Source organism: Amblyomma americanum, unplaced genomic scaffold (genome assembly GCF_052857255.1).
Source record: "Amblyomma americanum isolate KBUSLIRL-KWMA unplaced genomic scaffold, ASM5285725v1 scaffold_12, whole genome shotgun sequence".
NCBI classification, from domain to species: Eukaryota; Metazoa; Arthropoda; class Arachnida; order Ixodida; family Ixodidae; genus Amblyomma; species Amblyomma americanum.
The window spans coordinates 2031704-2049803 of record NW_027526484.1 but is presented as its reverse complement, the minus strand read 5'-3'; the positions used below and the strand labels follow the sequence as shown (position 1 = coordinate 2049803).

General features: G+C 46.2%; 1 protein-coding gene across 1 annotated transcript in view; it reads right to left on the bottom strand.

The window, feature by feature from the left end:
- The window catches only part of LOC144111882 (uncharacterized), a 101388-nt gene that overhangs the window by 58760 nt on the left and 24528 nt on the right, over window positions 1-18100 (bottom strand). Inside the window, exons 6-9 of the mRNA XM_077644910.1 lie at window positions 15400-15480; window positions 15030-15094; window positions 2493-2527; window positions 682-758 (exon numbers count right to left, since the gene is read on the bottom strand). Of these exons, the coding sequence (XP_077501036.1) occupies window positions 682-758; window positions 2493-2527; window positions 15030-15094; window positions 15400-15480 (258 nt within the window). The remainder of the gene's footprint in view (window positions 1-681; window positions 759-2492; window positions 2528-15029; window positions 15095-15399; window positions 15481-18100) is intronic.

Sequence of the window (18100 nt, the reverse complement as noted above, 5' to 3'; positions counted from 1 at the left end):
ACAGTTTGTCTATGGGAGGCGAAATGGGACCGCAGTTTCACTTTACTATATCCGGGTTCACTATAGTGGGGTTCTACTGTTTTAGAATTTGGCTAAATATCCCTTTACTAATTAACATGATTCCCGTTTTTTGACGTCTGCCAACACTGGTATTACCATGTTGCAAAAAGCTTAATTCTCTTTACTTAAAAAAAAAACCTATACTTCAAGATTAGTGACTGCCTTCCCTGGAACACCTAGAGTAATGCTTAGTGGTTGGTGTGTTGGGTTTTATGGCACATAAAACAGCTGCGGGCTACCATGCACCAAAAACAGGGTCAGAAGGATCTCAGCTGCTGTGCTGCACGGTGGGACGCCAGTTTTTTACAGTGTCACAGTTTGTTAATGAAAGGTCTCCCTTTGTACAATTTCTTACAACTAAGCCCCTCCCCACTACAATAATGCCTTACTACAGTATAGTGTTGTAGGTATAACTAATAAATAAATTATTGAGACAGTGAGTGAGTGAGAGAGTAAGTTAAGTCAATAAACATTTAAATAAAAAGCTCGATAAAATGGCACCTCATCAAAGACAACAAACAAAGCAATGCTACCACCAATATAAAACAAAAATTTTCTTTAATTCCCTAACAACTGACGCAAAAAAAAAATAATGCAATCAATAAAGCATTGACAACGTACCTCTGCTTTGTCTTGTTTGAGCCAAAACCGCTTCCGGCTGTTATACGATGCCTGTGCCTTTCGCTCCACCTCCAACACTGCACAAACAATGCACTGTTTGGTTCCATTGCCTCAACCCCTGACAAGTAAAAGTGGCACATCAGTATTTCGGCAGCCGTGGCCAAACCAGCACCGTCTGCTCGCCCTTATTACGATTATATACCTGCACAGACAACAGCATTTCGATAGAAGAAGCCAATTATGTTTCCGATCACCGAATTTATACTCAATGACAAAACTAAGAGAGAAAACGGTGAGGCAGGGATGCTTTAGGCAGGCACATTAGAAGGGCAACTCTAGTGATTTTTCAATTATCAGAGTGAAAACAGCGCAAACTTCATGAAGGACGCAGAAAGGGAAGACGGAATGCAGACGCTGAACTAACAACTGAAGGCTTATTACTCTGACACCTCGAAGTTGTTAGTTCAATGTCTGTCTCGTCTTCCCTTTCTGAGTCCTTCGTGAAGTTTGTGCTGTTTTCGTAGTGATGAACAACCAACTAGCTCATGGTGTGTTCTTCAGGCTCATTTCAATGATCACTTATTAGAATTAAACTTTCATGTAGATTTTTCTCTCTGCCCTAGATCATTTTGGACAAGCTTGGCACTATTCAATTTTAAAGTTTACCATTTTTATCATTCCAGTTTAGGCAATTCTTATACTTAAAAGTGCATCTGTGATGTCGCAAACATTACCTACAACCTGCTTCCTGCTCGCTGAACAAAAATTTCAAAGCTTATATTAGGCCATTTCAACCACCTTATTACTGGAGTTAGTCATCACTCTCTGAGCCATGCTGTGCTGTGTACCGTCCAGACGTAACGAACAAAAGCAGAAATTAAATTGAACATGCTGTTTCACACAGCCATGATGAATGCATTGTGTTACTAGAAATGAGCTGTGCAAGCCTATATACTACAACTTTTCAGCAGTCATTCTTCCTGCGCACAGCATAAGACTGGAATGGAATGGCCACTGAAGTTGCCACCATCGTCGACCCAGTAACATTCAAGCAGCTCATCGATAACAATTCATCGTGATTTTCATTGAATTTCTTTGTAGCAATAGCTACATTACGCTAGCATTTCGAGCCTTCAGTGTGGCGGTGCCGCCACGTTGTTAGTCACGTGGTGCGGAGCAGCTGCCGGTGGCGCGGCGCTCTGGCGAAACTGAGTGGAGGGGGAGTGGAGAGGGGGGAAAGAGTGAATCACGTCCAGGGACGAAGATGAAGAAGGAACGCCCAGCGAAACGGAGCGGCGAAAGGCTGACTTTGCAATTCGACTGAGCGAGTTCCACTCGGCCAGATGTAGCTATCTCGTCACTCCAGGTTTAACCAGAGCTAAACCACAGCCATTTTTTTTGCCTTGCAATACGCCCACTCCCTCGTGCAATTATCTTGACATGGGACCCTTGAGGAATCAAATAAACAAATAAACAAAATGATGCTCAACACAGACTTTCATGAAGCGCAAGCTACACTACTCTTGTGCCACATGCTTTAAGATGAGGGTGCAGCCACTGGCATCAGCATCCCTTGCGCTGTCTCACAGGTGCTCAGTAAAACATTGACTGAACAGGCTACGACTCAACAAAAGCTGAGGCTACAGTTATCCCTGGTAGCATCCCACAAGTATACATGCTTTGCATACAACCACCCATGCACGACAAGTGCCACTTTTTTTTTTTTTCTGCTCAATATCCAATCACAAGTACAGAGAAAAGAGAGAGAAAGTTGCTGCCAGTCAGCAACCCCCCACAAGGTGTCCACCCACCATCGTCGGGCAGCTGCTGCTCCTCCTCGTAAGACCTGCACAATGAAGAGAGGATTGGCAAACAAACAGAACACGCTTCCTTCACGGTGTTACAGTAATGACAGCCATTTTGCCGCAGCAACCACTGAATCTCCCACTGTACTGATCATTTTATTTTACTTGCTCGTTAGGGCAGTAAATCAATGTTTGCACACTTAAGGATATCAAAAGAAGGGTGCCGCAGAATTGCCCTATTCTTTCTGCCACCAGGAAATACAGGAAAGAATGTCTACACCTACTACAGTTGCATAGTTTTCACATAGCGATACACAAACAAAAAACGACATGGAGTATAATTTTTCACAGAGTATATGCAAAACAAAAATGTGCCTATGAAATGGTTTCCATATACTATATGCAAAACACAAAGAAATAACATAAGAAGTTTCTAGGACACTTTACTTCCAGTAGCACAAGCTGCAAACGGCATAAGTTGGACAAAAAAAATATGAACTTTACATACAGCATCTTATACACAACAAAAAACAAACATGACAACGCCTAAGTGCCACACAGTGACACTTCACAGCACTGAACTAGACTGGGTGAAAAAAAAATGTTCAAAAGAGCAAACAGCACCTGCGCAAAAAAAAAAATCTTAATTATGCACAGTAAAAAGGATTTCCCCACAGCATTTCTTTAGACATGCTGTGTGGAAACACACTGATACTTTGTGCTGTAAGCTTGCTTCAGCTTGTTACATTCTACTTAACACATGGGGGTTTCTGGACATAACTGTGCTAAAAATTATATAATTTTCTCTAAGTAAACAATTTCTCTAACTTGCCATTTAACATATACTGCTGCGAATCGAGGACTACCAGATACAGGTCCTATATTGATCAAATTTTCTCTTTGCAGAAAAGAGCACTGTGTATAATAACATACTCCAACAGGTATCAGTCCAGTACTTCCTAGTTCAATAGGTTGCAGATTTTGCAGTTTCCTTTGCTGTATGAAATGAAAACCGCGATGGTTGTAAATATTATTATACGAAACAATTGCCTTCCTTCAAACATTTCTGTGCTGCCTAACAGGAATACCAGGCATGCAAGCAATATAAATTTTAACTACCCTATAACCTGAAACACCCACTGACAGCACCTAATCGAGTATAATGGGGCTAAAGTATGGAATACCGTGCCACTAGAAATTAAAATGGCTCGGAACTCTCTCTTCTTTGCGTGCATCCTGTTGCTTAAATAACAGTGTAAACGGCCTCTACTAGCTTCGGCTATTAGCTCAACAAATTTTTGTGATTGCTTTTTGTATTCAGTTTGAAAGATAAATAAAAAAAAGAAATAAAGAACGTCCTTCAATGCAAGTTTGGGAATATTTACTTACATGGCCACTGTGTGCTTGTGTTATTTCATGCATCTTCAAAACAGTGTAAATTCCTTTTAAAGAGGGACATATCCATTCCCAGCTCACACACATATATTTGTCTCATTCTGCTTGTAGCAAGAAAAAAAAATTTCCTCTTGGAGCTTTTCTCTCGAGCACAGCGCAAGTTGTCTCTGTATGCGTTCTTCGCGTTGATCAGGGTGGCACTTTGCAAATCAAAGGCACATTAATTTCCACCAAAAACTTTCCGATACATTTTTACACATTACGCACTGACTGTTAAGCGCAGTTGGTTCTAATGTCTTTCAGAAAAGAAAAACCACCACTGCTGTTATGTTTCATTATGGCATGTGAAAATTAGTGCCGAAATGTGGTATCATCCTCCTCTGCAGCGATGCAGAGGTCAACAGCAGATTTTGACAAAATCAAAGCAACAGCCACAAATGCCAGTGCTGCTTTAAGTCTGCCCACTGCACATGAACCTGTGCATTGCATAGCTTTCACTGCCAATGTTATTAGCCAATACAATCTTTGGCTTTCAGGTGCTTCTAGATAGGAGAGAGCTGATGTGGTATATGTCATATGGCATGTGCTTTGTAAATTTGTGAAAATTGGCTGAGGAAATCTTGGCCACCTGCTCCAAGCCATTGGCACGGTTACCATTGGTGCCTTAACTGCTCGAAAGTAAAAAGAAGCTGCACAGATAACCTCAACCTATCTTTATACAGAAGAACTGAACGGAAGATGGTTTAGGATTGGTTTATTGGGGTTTAACATCCCAAGGCGACTCATGCTATGAGGGGGGACACCGTAGTGAAGAGCTCCAGAAACTTCGATCACTTGAGGTTCTGTAATGTGCATTAACATTGCACAGTACACGGGTCTCTAAAACCTCTCCTCCATAGAAATGCAACAGCCGTGGCCGGGATTGAACCCACGTCTTTTGGGTCAGCAACCGAGCACAAACGGGCCCAGGTTTTGAGGAAGCTTCATGTATGTAGCCCACAGCTAACCTCGCTATGAAGTTTGAGGCACTTTCAACGCAAACTTTAGCACAAAGCTTCAATGCGGTGTTGGGCTGCTTTTAATGCTTGCTTTGCTGTGGTCATAGCTGGGCTCAGTGCCACAACAGACATGCCACGTTCCATTTCATAGATATGATGTGTGGCCACGACTACAGGCGCTGTCCACCAACCAGAGAAGCGAGTGGGCAAAGCAAGAGTAACCCAGCCACAGCATGCCAACCCACGCCCATACAGAAACTGTTATATAACCATATGCCACTGGATTCTGCAGAAACAAAAATATTGTCAGCTGTTGATAATTCTGAATTAAAGAGGATGAGCCAAAAAGATTTGGGTGACACTTAAAGGCCAACTACAATAAAAATTTTCACTCCGTAAAAAGGCGTTTTTCTAGTAGTACGCCAACAGAGAGCAGTGAAAATGAGAGTTGACATCCGTAATAGAAGTCAATACCCCGTTTCCAAAAAGTAACTGAGCAACAGGCTTTGTTACGAGCATGATGGCCCTTGCCGAGAGGCGTACAAGCTCGGCGGTCGCCATCAATGGCTACACTCTGAATACACACTGTGTTCCACTGTGCAAACCACACACATGCACTGCCCGTGCCGTGCCCTTTTTATTCTCACATGATCGTGGCGCTGCCTCTTGGTGGCGCCACGTGAACGACTGAATGAAAACGAAACTAGAAATGAGAACAACATTGTAACAGTCCTCCCCCATTAGATTGTTCAAGGAGAGCATTATGGTGAGTAGCGCTGCACTAGCTTGCGGCTCCTAGAGCTTCTTCGCAACCGGGGCATGCGCGTGCTGCACACTGATTTAGGAAAGTATATAGCCGTCTCTTCTGTGCCATTAGTGTCACTCAAGGCTGGCTCAAGCAAGGTTGGTGTCACACACAGTTTCTGGATGCCTGCAAAGCGTCTTGTGTCACAGGAGCCCAGCGGTTGGCTGGGAGGCTTCTTGGGATTGAGGGTGAAGGTGGTCACCGAGCTTGTGTTAGACAGTACCGTCACTGAGAGAGGCTGCAGCTGCTGACTGGCCTGTGGTGCTTGTACCACGTGCAGCTATCCACGGTGGCCCCTGCTGAAAATTCTATGTGAATACGTGGTCACCCACATTTGGCAATGGAGAAGAATGGCATCCTTTATCGGCCTGCAGCTTCTGTCTAAGCTGTCTCAGCAGCACTCAATTATGCAGACTTGGGCGAAGAACATCTAAAGGTGTCTTGAACATCCTTCCCATGAGCATTTAACACGGTGCACTGCCTGTGATTTCATGTGGTATGGTTCTGTAATAAGAACCGTGAAATATCGGTTTGAAATGATCCACTCTTCTTGATCTTGTTCTTGACAGTCTGTACGACATGCTCTGCCATGCCATTCGAAGCTGAATGGTAGGGAGGTACAAGCATGCAAGACGTATTCTATTACGTGTCAAGAATTCCAAATATTGCTCACTTGCAAAGGCAGGTCCATTATCGGACACGATGAGGTCCGGCAGTCCATGCTGTGCAAATGCTGTTCAGAATGAATTGATAACAACATCCGCTGACATTGAACTCACTGGGAAAACTTCAACCCATTCTGAGTAGGCGTCAACAATGACCAGGAAAGTATGACCAATGAATGGGCCCCCAAAGTCTATGTGAAGCCTTGACCAGGTCCTCTGAGGAAATGGCCATGGTGTATGCTGAATGCGTTGCGGTGTACGCAGGTAAGATTGGCAGGCTGCACAGCTCTTCACGAGACAAACATCTGGAAGCAAAAGCAATGAGCAGTTCTCGACCATCAGATTCTCGGTGTGCCAAAACTGCGCCATTCCCATACGTAGAGGCATCAGAACTGAGACACAATGGTTTTTTTGGGTCAAAATGCACTAGGACTGGAGCTGATGCTTTTAACTGCTTCACTCCACTGAATGTGTTTTCTTGCTCCTTTTCCCACACCCATTTCTTCTCGTTCATGAAAAGCAAATGCAGAGGATGGAGGCGTCCGGAAAGGTTTGGTAGAAAACGACTGTAGAAGTTCACAAGTCCTAAAAAACTTTGGAGTTCCTTGACGTCACAGGGTGCAGGTGCAAGAAGGATGGCAGATACTTTTGCTCAAACTTGGAGACAGCCCTTGTTTGCTTATGATGTGCCCAAGGTATTCAACTTGTTCGACGAAAAAATGGCACTTGTCGAGCTTCAACTTAAGGCCAACACCACGGAGTTGAGAAAGGACATCCCTGAGGTTGCGAAGGTGCTCTACATCATTCGAGCCAGTGAAATGGATGTCATCGAAATATACTACAACATGTGGCAGCCCCCGGAAAAGGTTCTCCATCTCCCTTTGGAACAACGCTGGTGCCGATGACACACCGAAAGGAAGACGTGTGTACTTCAATAATCCCACGTGCATGGAAATTGTGACATACTTTATGGAGTCTTCGTAAATGAAAACAATTGTAACAGGTTTTTGCTTCTAAACTGTATAAGGGAGCCTTTACAGCAGCCTTAAAAACTAAAAAGTGTCACAAAGTGAGTACAAGCATTCATTTTACATTACACACATTCAGAGCTTGAGGGCTGCCATGAGTGCTTCACTATGCAGCTAAGAAACAAACCGTCGTTGCCCGGTTACTTTTGGCAAATACATTAGAAATATTTCGCAAAAATAATCATTTTTCAAACCAAAATTTGAGAACAGAAAAGGCCACCATTATCAAGTGCTGAAAATAACATAAAAACGTACCACTCGGTCTAAAGAGGGGCTGCTAGGGCCAGCAGTTCGGGGGCATTTCGGAAGCTAACTGCTTCCCATACAAAGCGCAGGGAGGGGACATGCATTCCAAGCATGTACAATTAGCGATGCAAATGCTGATCGCAAGAATTTCCAGCACTGCGTACGGACACACGCAAGCAGAGACCGCCTTTTGTTTCAGATGTCTGCTCTGCTAGCAGAGCCTTTGCAAAAACTGTCTTTTTTGGCTGAAAATGCAATAGGTGATGTGGGTTTTATATTCATTTTGACCCATCCAGGCAAGAAACTCACCAGAACGCTTTGTGAAATAAAGGGGACCGCCGTATGCCGGACAACGTTAGCTGTTTTCGATACTTTGGAAATGCATGCAGCATGAGCATTGGAAGGCAGCAGGCGTGTTCGTGCCTCGATGTCTACCAGTGTTTTAGCAATGTAACTGCTCCTAAAATTTTGAAACACTCTTGTACAGTACCACAGCAGGGCTGCCAATGAGGCTCAAGCCTTATTTCCAGCCACAAGCCTTTTATGCCGTCCGTAATATATTCATGTGATTGGGCACGGCTTGAGGAAGGTTCTCAGTGGTCAATACCTTCATCATGTCCCTGACTGTGCCATTGTGAGGTGCACACCAAATCATCGTGGATTTTCAAATCCGGTGTGTTGACAGTAGTGCGTCGGACAGCGGAGCGTTGCGCGTGCCAGCCCAGCGTTGCGCGTGTGCGTGTGCGAAGGGTGTGCGCGAGGCGACAAAGAGCGTGGCGAGCATGAGGAGTGGAGAGCTGACGTGTCAGAGAACTGAGGTTTACTGTAAAGGAAGGCAGCGCAGTGGAGATCGGGTCATTCAAGTGTGGAAGTGGCGGCTGTCAGACGTTGGGTCCGTGCTGCCGGTGACCTCCCTTGGATCAGCGACACAAGCCTCCTGTGTTCTTTGCAAGTGCGGAGGTGGCAGCCGATGGACTGAGGGTCTGTGTTGCCGAAAGGCACACTTGGATAGCCTGCTTTAAGCCTCTGGCATTTCGTGACACTGTCGATAGGACCTGGCTACGTTTTTCCTGCGGCTGCCAAGCTTTTTGGGCTGTTGACGGGAGACCAGCGGCATCTCCCTGTGTTCCTCTCCGCTCCTACTACCCCTTGGCTCCCTTCTGCCGCTTCCTTTGAGGCATCGCCAGTGACGCGTCGCACTACATCGACCAGTGTTCGCCCTGTCGGCAAGGCATCCCCGCTTCACCTGGGACGCTCAGTACCTGATGAACTCTTTCCTTTTATTCTGTAGTGTTGTACGCATGTTGAGTGTTCGTTTTCTTGTTTTCGTTTCCGTTTCTTATTGGCTCTTTTCCTTCGGCTTCGTTTTTGTTTTGTTTGATCTCTTTGTTCTCTTGTTCGAACTTGCATGTGATAGAGCTCCCCTTCGGAAAGTCGGGGACGCGCTACCAATTCTCGACAATTGGCGTCTGCGACAGGACGAAGCCGTTTAACTTATATTGATGAATTTTTTTTAATAAGGAAACGATGAGCACGCTAAAGGAATTAATTGAATTAGGCAAAGAGTTGGGGTTGAAAGACGCCGAGCTGTGCTCGTGGGTTGCCGCTGAGCAGGAAAAGGAACACGCTACACGAGCAGCCGAAGGCGAGCATGCCAAGGTGCAAGCAGAGGCTGAGGAGCGCAAAGCACAAGCCGAACGTGAGCATGCAGAGTTGCTAGCAGAAGCTGAAGAGCGTAGATTGCAGCTCCAATTAAGGCTCACAGAAGCAGGAGGGGGTAATCAAGAATCCGCACAGGGGCCCTCAGCAGCGGTTAGTCCACACACATTGATCCCGCCTTTCGACGATCGCAGGGATGATTTGGATGCATACCTCTAACGTTTTGAGCGAATCGCAGAAGGGCACAGCTGGCCCAAGGAAAAATGGGCTACAGCACTCAGTATGTCTTTGACTGGGGAAGCTCTCCGTGTGCTCGGTCGACTGTCCCCAGCAGATTCAATGAATTATGATAAGCCAAAACTAGCCTTGCTCCAACATTTTCAGTTTACAGCAGAAGGCTATCGCAAAAGGTTTCTTGAAAGTAAGCCACTTGATAAAGAAACAGGCAAGCAATACGCAGCACGTTTGCTCAGTCTTTTCGATCGATGGGTCGAGATGTCGGGAACGGCCATAACGTACGATGATTTACGTGACTTGATGGTGGCCGAACAGTTCATGAGGAACTGTCATAGTCGTCTGTCAGTTTTCTTTCGAGAAAGAGAGTGCAAGACACTGGACAAAATGGCTGAGGCAGCAGACAACTTTCCAGAGGGCGAGCGGCAAAGAAATTTGTCTTCGTTCAATGAATTGTTCAAGGTGGGCGTCCCGAGGGAAAAGGATGTTCCATCAAAGAGACAGTCAGGGAGGTGCCTCATTTGTAACCGACAGGGACACAAGGCTGCCGACTGTCTGTCTAAGCCAAGGCAGCTTTATTGAGTTTATTGCCGAAAAACAGGGCATGATGTAATTCCTGCTCAAAAAAAGCATAAAAACCAGAAGAAATCGTCCTGTTGTGTTCAGTCAGAGTGTGTTGCATCCGAAACGGTGTCCACAGCTGCAGATAGGCTTGAACAAGCTGAGGATAAGGTGGTGGTCGGACTTGTCCGGAAAAAGCCTGCAGACGCCAAACACATGCCTGTACTAGAGGGTGAGCTCCGAGGCCTACCCGTACATGTTTTACGGGACACGGGGAGCAATACAGTAGTGGTGCGGAGAGCCCTAGTTTCTGACTCAGCTCTCACTGGCTCGACATCTACGGTATTCCTTGTTGATGGCAGTAGTCTGGAAGTTCCCGAGGCAGAAGTCTATATCGCTTTCCCTTATTTCACTGGCACGGCCGTGGTAAAGTGCATGGAGACACCATTATACGATGTTATAATTGGAAATATACCACAGGCCCGTGAGCCGCCAAATCCAGGTATTAATTGGAAGAAATTGGGGTGTGTTGCTAAATTATGTCCTGAAATAGTCAATGACGGGGACGCCAGTAAAAATGGTGAGGGCGAGGGCCGAAAAGTGGTGTTGGCTGGAAAGGAAGTTTCTGGACGAAGGAGAGAAAATACTGCTTTAAGCGTTGGTCCTAGGAGGTTCACCAAGGAAATGTTAGAAGCATAGCAAAGAGACGATGAGTCATTGAAGGCGTGTTCGTTGAAAGTAGGGAACTTGTTCCATGGCAAGCACGGCACTTCGCACTCATGTGCTGTTGAAAAGGTTTGCTGTACCGCCTCTGGCAGAGAGGTTCGACAGGTAGTGCTTCTCCCAAGTCTTGCCGATCACAAGTGTTGAGGCTTGCCCACGATAGCCCGTTGGCAGGGCACCAGGGCATTAAGAAGACTACAGATCGAGTTCTGGAACAATTCTACTGGCTGGGAGTGCAGGAGGAGATTAAGAGGTATGTCAGCTCGTGCGACTCCTGCCAAAGGACGAGCCCGAAAGGCAAAGTAGGGAAAGCTCTATTGGGACTCATGCCTCTTATTGACACTCCATTTGATCGGGCCGCTGCCGATATTGTCACGAAGACGATGACGCTGGCAGTGGCGCGGGACGGAGTGCTCGCGCTAGGGAAGCCGCCATTAAACATCATCTCACTGCCATCATACATCTCGCCTCAATCTTCGGCCGGTCGCCACGTAACATTTGGTGTGAGGTGCGGGGTATCATCCCCTATCCTGGTTTCGGAGCTTCAGTGTCCTGTGTCGACCGTGGTCGTCGGCCATGAATTCCTGATCCGCGTCGGCCGGCCGTGCTCCAGCCTGCCAAGCCCGAACTGACATCGCCGCTCACCCAAGCCCCGTCCCCTGCCTTGATCACAAGATACGACGACATGACGCCGCCGCTGCGACCCGACCCCATGACCCGACCGGCCCGAGACGCTGTCCACACATGAACACACAGCCCCCCTGCCCCTGCCTTTCGGTGCGTCTTAGGGCTTCGGCCGTCGGCTCCTGGCGACCTGCGGCCCGTAAGCTTCATGGACCAGGATTCATTCGCAAATCTCTTTCATCGTGGCGGCCAGCACTTCACCACCATGCCATTTCTATTGTAGCGTCCTGTGAACCTATCACCATCGAGCGCAACTCTTCGTCGATATCTTCTTCGATTCACGATCGGGACGATCGCTCGGCAGCCTCGGGTAGTGTCACGAAGACAATGACGCTGGCAGTGGTGCGGGACGGAGCACTCGCGCTAGGGCAGCCGCCATTAAACACCATCTCACTGCTATCATACATCTCGCCTCACTCTTCAGCGGGTCGCCACGTAACAATATTGCTGGTCCACTGTCGCCCACATCAGTGAAATGGAACAGATATATTCTCACTCATCGATTTTTGCCATGCGGTATCCCGAGGCCGTGGCTCTGCCAAAAATAGATTTTAGCAATCGTGGCTGAAGGTTTGGTGAGGATGTTCTAACGTATAGGTTTTCCGAGAGAGATCCTTTGTGACTAGGGCTCCTATTTCACTTCCGAAATGATGAGAGAGCTCAATTATCTCTTGGCGGTGAAACATCTCAGCACGACACCTTACCATCCGATGTGCAATGGGATGGTGGAGAAATTTAACGGCACACTCAAGCAGATGCTGCGGAAGCTAAGTCTAGAGCAGCCCAAAACATGGGATCGTTATATTGCTCCGCTGATGTTCGCATATAGCGAGGTACCACAGGCGAGTCTGGGGCTTTCTCCGCTTAAGTTGATATTTGGAGGACATGTTCGAGGACCGCTCGCAGTTCTCAGAGAGCTCTGGACAAAGGAAGAGCTGGGAGAAGACACGAAGGCAACCTATGAAACGTTCTCGATCTAAGAAAACGTCTCGAGCAAACTGTGAGAGCAGCACATCAAAATCTGTTGAGTGCCCAACATTCTCAGAAAAGATATTAAGATAGGAACAGCAAGAAGCGGCATTTAAGGGTTGGAGATTGTGCCCTCATTCTTTTGCCGAGCAGCCACAATAAACTGGTAATGCAGTGAAGAGGTCCATTCGTGGTTTCTGGCAGTGACGTGGATAATTGGATCAACTTGGGCCACACTAAGAAGCTCTTTCACATCAATATGCTTAAGCGGTACGAAGAGCGTGCGTCCCAAGAGACCGTGCAAGCGTCATCTTTCGTTGTTTAATCGAAGAGGCTGACAGGCTCAGAAAACATAGGCGCTGATTGCATGAGTGGTTTATAATTGCCGGAGAGTGATACCCAATGTATACTATTACTATCCGGTGTTTGCAATTGTTACCTGTGCAAATGTGGCCTGGTAGTGTTTGTGGGTTGTTTTTCTTCTTTCGTTCTCCGGTTATGTGTTGCTCAGTGTGTACATATTCACCTTTATGGTATACACATGTGTAAAGTTTGTGTCTGATATTTTGTACTATTTTTATTTTCCCTTCTGTCACATGCATAAGGTTTGACCCTCTGTGTATAAGGTTTGACATGTTCCCTCTGTGCGCGTTTCCATGTGCCTCCATGTGTCCTGTGTAAAGTCCGGTGACTACGGCGGCGTCTAACTTGACAGTTTATCACGTGAACATTACTGTTCGTGCATCAACTGCTTCCCACGTAAACATTCGTGTTGTGTGCACCGATGGCAGTTTTTTCTGCGACAAAACTTTTTCGAAGGGTGGGCATATGTCAGGTGCACACCAAATCATCGTGGATTTTCGAATGCAGTGCGTCGACAGTGGTCCGTCGGACAGCGGAGTGCTGCGTGTGCCAGCCCAGCGTTGCGCATGTGCGCATGCAAAGGGTGTGCACGAGGCGACGGCAACAAAGAGCGCGGCGAGCACGAGGAGCGGAGAGCTAACATGTCAGAGAGCCAAGGTGTAAAGGAAGGCAACGCAGTAGAGATCAGATCATTCAAGCGTGGAGGTGGCAGCCGTCGGACGTTGGGTCCATGCTGCCGGTGACCTCTCTTGGATCACAGACGCAAGCCTCCTGCATTCTTTGCAAGTGTGGAGGTGGCAGCCGATGGTCTGAGAGTCCGTGTTGCCAAAAGGCAGTCTTGGATAACCTGCTTTAAGCCTCTGGCATTTTGTGACACTGTCGACGGGACCTGGCTATGCTTTTCCTGCAGCTGCCAAGTTCTTCGGGCTGTTGACGGGAGACCAGCGGCGTCTCCCTGTGTTCCTCTCCGCTCCTACTACCACCTGGCCCCCTTCCGCCGCTTCCTTTGTCGCATTGCCAGCAGCGTCGCACTACATTGACCGCGTTCGCCCTGTCTGCAAGGTATCCCCGCTTCACCTGGGACGCTCACTACCTGGTGAACTCTTTCCTTTTATTCTGTAGTGCTGTACGCGTGTTGAGTGTGTGTTTTCTTGTTTTCATTTCCATTTCTTATTGGCCTTTTTCCTTTAAAGAATAAATACGGCTTCGTTTTGTTTCGTTTGATTTCTTTGTTCTCTTGTCCAAACCAACACGCGATAGCGTTGCCGTTCGGAAAGTCGGGGACGCGCTACCAATTCAGCCATACGCTACCAGGTGCACGCATCGCCTGTTATAGAGCTTTTTCAACACCAGTGCTGATTCTCTAAGTGTAGAACATTCTTACAGTTACTTTTATGATGCACCCAACATATTGAGAGGCATTCTAGGCAAAGTAAAATTTAGTTGCAAATGGCCCTTGAGCTCTGCCTTAAGGACATGACACGATAGCGCTAATGGATCCCATCAATGGCCTGAGGTCCTCTTTCTACACCAGTTCGCTAACATGGGCCCTACATATTCTTTTCTTTCTCCAACACAATGCTTTATCACTCACCCCATCTCAGCACTGTCATTCCAAGTCTTCTTCTGCTTCACACCCTTCATAATCAAAACGCATTCCTTAAGTGCCATCTCTTGGAGCTGCGAAGTACTCCGCCGCATGCCGGTGCCACTACAATACATTAAGCGGCTGTCGGCTGTTCATACGCAAAAAGGCTTTGTTAGTTGGCAACATTAACTGGCGATGCTAATTGGTAACCTTAATTAACTGGATGTTTTTGCCTGCTGTGCAGCCTACTCTGCAGTGCAAGGTGCTCACACAAGACCTCCTTTTATCACACTCAAAGCTCCTCCATGGCAGGGTAGCATGCCCGGCTCAAGACGAAAGGGGCATCGCTTTGAGTACCAGCTCAGCCATTTTTCTTTTCAGCATAACTGTTTTTCTTTCCTCACAGGCTACATGCAACGGTGGTGGAATGATGTCGCAATCCTGTAGACCAATGAGGAATTTCATTGTAGCCCCAAGGTCTTCACTGGACATTTGCTCTAACGCTACCACGTTATTGCATCCAATGCATGAGAAGAACGCCCTCTGCCTTGAGTGGACAGCAACCAGCAAGCTTCTAGAGACATATTTCATCCAGTGCAACTCTTGTAACATGACACAAGCTCACCGGTGCAGCGTAGCTGTTTGCGCTTGTTCCTCACGAAGCAGCTCTATGAACCTCGGAATAGCATTCTGCACAGGAACAAAAAAAGGGGGGTAAGTGTACAAAATCCCTGAACATGCCCCAGCGTTCCTATTTTTTTTTCTTTCAAAATGTTTAGCCTCAGTGTAGTTGGTTTCCACTTCCACACAGATCTGGCAGCGAACACAATGCGAAAGTGCATGAATAGACCATATACATGGAGGCGACGCGATAGCGGAAAGCAGCGCTATCCCATCGGATATGTGCTGCTCGCCTCTCTAAGCTTTGTGACGTATGGCTTCTACTTTCTGCAGCCTCACACGCATTCGCCGCATAAAAAGAAGTAAAAGCTCACCTTGCAGAACTCCACTTCACCCTCGACTTGCTCCCACTGTTGTTTCATTTCCTTCAACTCCATTTTGACCTTGGTGGATTGCTGCAAAGCAGGTGCAAAGAGCACAACCCACATCAGCTCTCTTCAGATAGCAAATACAACATTCTACTCTACACCAAAACTTTCGCTCTGCAACCTAGAGATTGCAGCAAGCTTGGAGAGTAAAATATGATTGGCAGAAGCATAGTGGTAAGCATGCTACCACCAATCACGCGCTACTTAGCTAAAAATGGCTAAATAAGACTACAACAGTCCATTAGCACCAGGCTCGCTACCTCCATTTTTGCCATCTCCCTTTATGAGCCACAGCTGCGCCCACAGTGTAGCTGCATGGTATGCCGGAGATGGCTTGTAAAAGCTTGCCTGCCAAGTGTGTGCCTGCTGAGCCCGTACATGCCAACACTGTAACATGTGGTAGTTCTTTGAGAACATGATTTACCATGCTTTGCTGCAGGTGCGAGTGCCTCTGCTCATTCACTCTGAATTCCAACACTCACTCATACCTACTTTTGCCCTAAACCGTCAACAGTTCCTGTGATGGTATCAGCCGTTGCTCATATGATCCCTGGAGCTGGGATGCTGGCAACCTGCTTGCCTCATATGAACCTCACCCTTTTGTCCATGCCTGCCAGGGTACTTTGATTTGAAACAAGGCTACAATGCCAGGCTAGAGTATCAAACAGTTTCATGCTTCAAAGATACGAAAATGCTGCTTTCCGCACAGATATTTTGGTGCTGCCAAGTTGAGCCCCTGATGGTGGCTCAGCGGTTAGGGCACAGTCGGTTGCAGAGATGGCTTGGGGACAAACACACAGGGATATCTGATTTTCCAACCAGCTTAAGAGACCTTTTTGTTGGGCTAGTTGGCAATTGACCATTGTAATTTAAAGGCACCAAAACCACACACACACACACACGAGAGAAGAGAATGGGACAGGTGCTCTATCCCGTTCTCTTCTCTCGTGTGTGTGTGTGGTTTTGGTGCCTTTAAATTACAATTTCCAGCCAGTTATCGTCATCACTCCAATGCACGTGGGTGTGGTGCATCCCACGAAACACATAACTTCTATAGAACGTCTTCAAACAACTCCAAACATCTAGCAACGTCTAACTCGTGATTGAAACGTTTAAAAAACATCTCAGCATTGGAGGTTTATCCACAAACGTTTTAAAAACATACTGACAAAAGAGGTTTATTCACACACGTTTTAAAAACTTCTCTAAATATATGTTTTCCATGCAATGTTTTAAAAATTTCTGTGACGAGAAGTTTACTCGGGAATGTTTTAGTGAAGTTGTTTAACAGCAATTTGTTCCAAACATATCTTTGCATATATGTCCAAGTACTTGGCATACACAGTCGGTAGATGTGAACTAACGCCACGCAGAACCTAAGTCCAATCATATGCATTTTTATGCGTCTTTTATTTTGGTGATTAGTGATGACTGAGCTAGTCATGTACATGACTCAGCGCCAATTAACATAGGATAATTCCGCACAGCCGTTAAGGCAGCAGGAATGTCCACGCAACGAACGTTGCAAATAGCATTCTTCTTCGAAGTCAGTATATAATAAGAGTAATAAGAGCAATATAGAATGTGCGTTGGACATACCGTACATAGTAGAGCGCGAGACAATTTCTCGACTATGCTGGTTTCAAGCTCCACGCACACCGCTGGCAGAAACTAATGAACTGATGAAACTATGGCAGAGACTGATGAAGTAGGTTTTCTTGCCTCATTCGCATGTGTATTTATGCTGCAAAGGGCAGCTGCCCACCCTTTGCAGTTCGAGCTATACTGCAGATATCTGAGCAAACAAAATCAGCAGCTCTAAATAAAGCATGAGTACTAAACCTAATGAAATTCCACTAGTTGATTTTAGAGGGTTCTAAATATATAGCATACTGATCTGGTGTCTACAGGCTTCATATAAGCAGCCATTTGCAAAAAATAAAAATGTCTAAATATGTTCTTAACGAGTTCTTGCGAAGAAGTTTTCTAGATCTTTTTTAGCGGAGCACTAGCAGGCATATAAAACCTCTTTTTTCCTCATTGTCTACAGACCATCTGAAAATAGATTTCTTCTAAACATTTCCATATACCTTTGTAGACGTTTGTTATATGTTGCGTAGCCCTCCTTGTGTTTTGTGGGATGTCTGTTCTATCATTTTTTTTTTCACCTCCTGATTCTTTCAACCTGCTATCAACATGAGGCAGTGATAGTGGCCCTTATATATTGCTGTCTAAAGGCTCATGCACTTTCATTTCTTTTGCTTTTTCCAACCTCGGTGGTCGTTCTAATGCAGGCGAAATGCAAAATACCACATGCCCCATTCCGAAGCCCTCAAACATAGCCCCCCCCCCTTCTTTCTTTCTTGTTCAACTCTTTTTTTCGTCCCTTCGAGAGATGACACAGCTGCTGCACCCGTAAGCTTTCACCCGCTCTGGTTGATCACACAGAGTTGCATGTTATGATAAGTGCCCAATATGTTTTAAACAAGAGTCAATACCTTCATTCTTAGAAGAGTTAATCGATGTAGGCATCTGCCTCATACTCTGAGTTCGCAGAAAGTGGCAGGCTTTGGTATTCGGTGTGTGGAATGGGGATGCACGATCATAAGACGCCACCAATGTGGTTCAAAATGCCTTTGAAATGCTC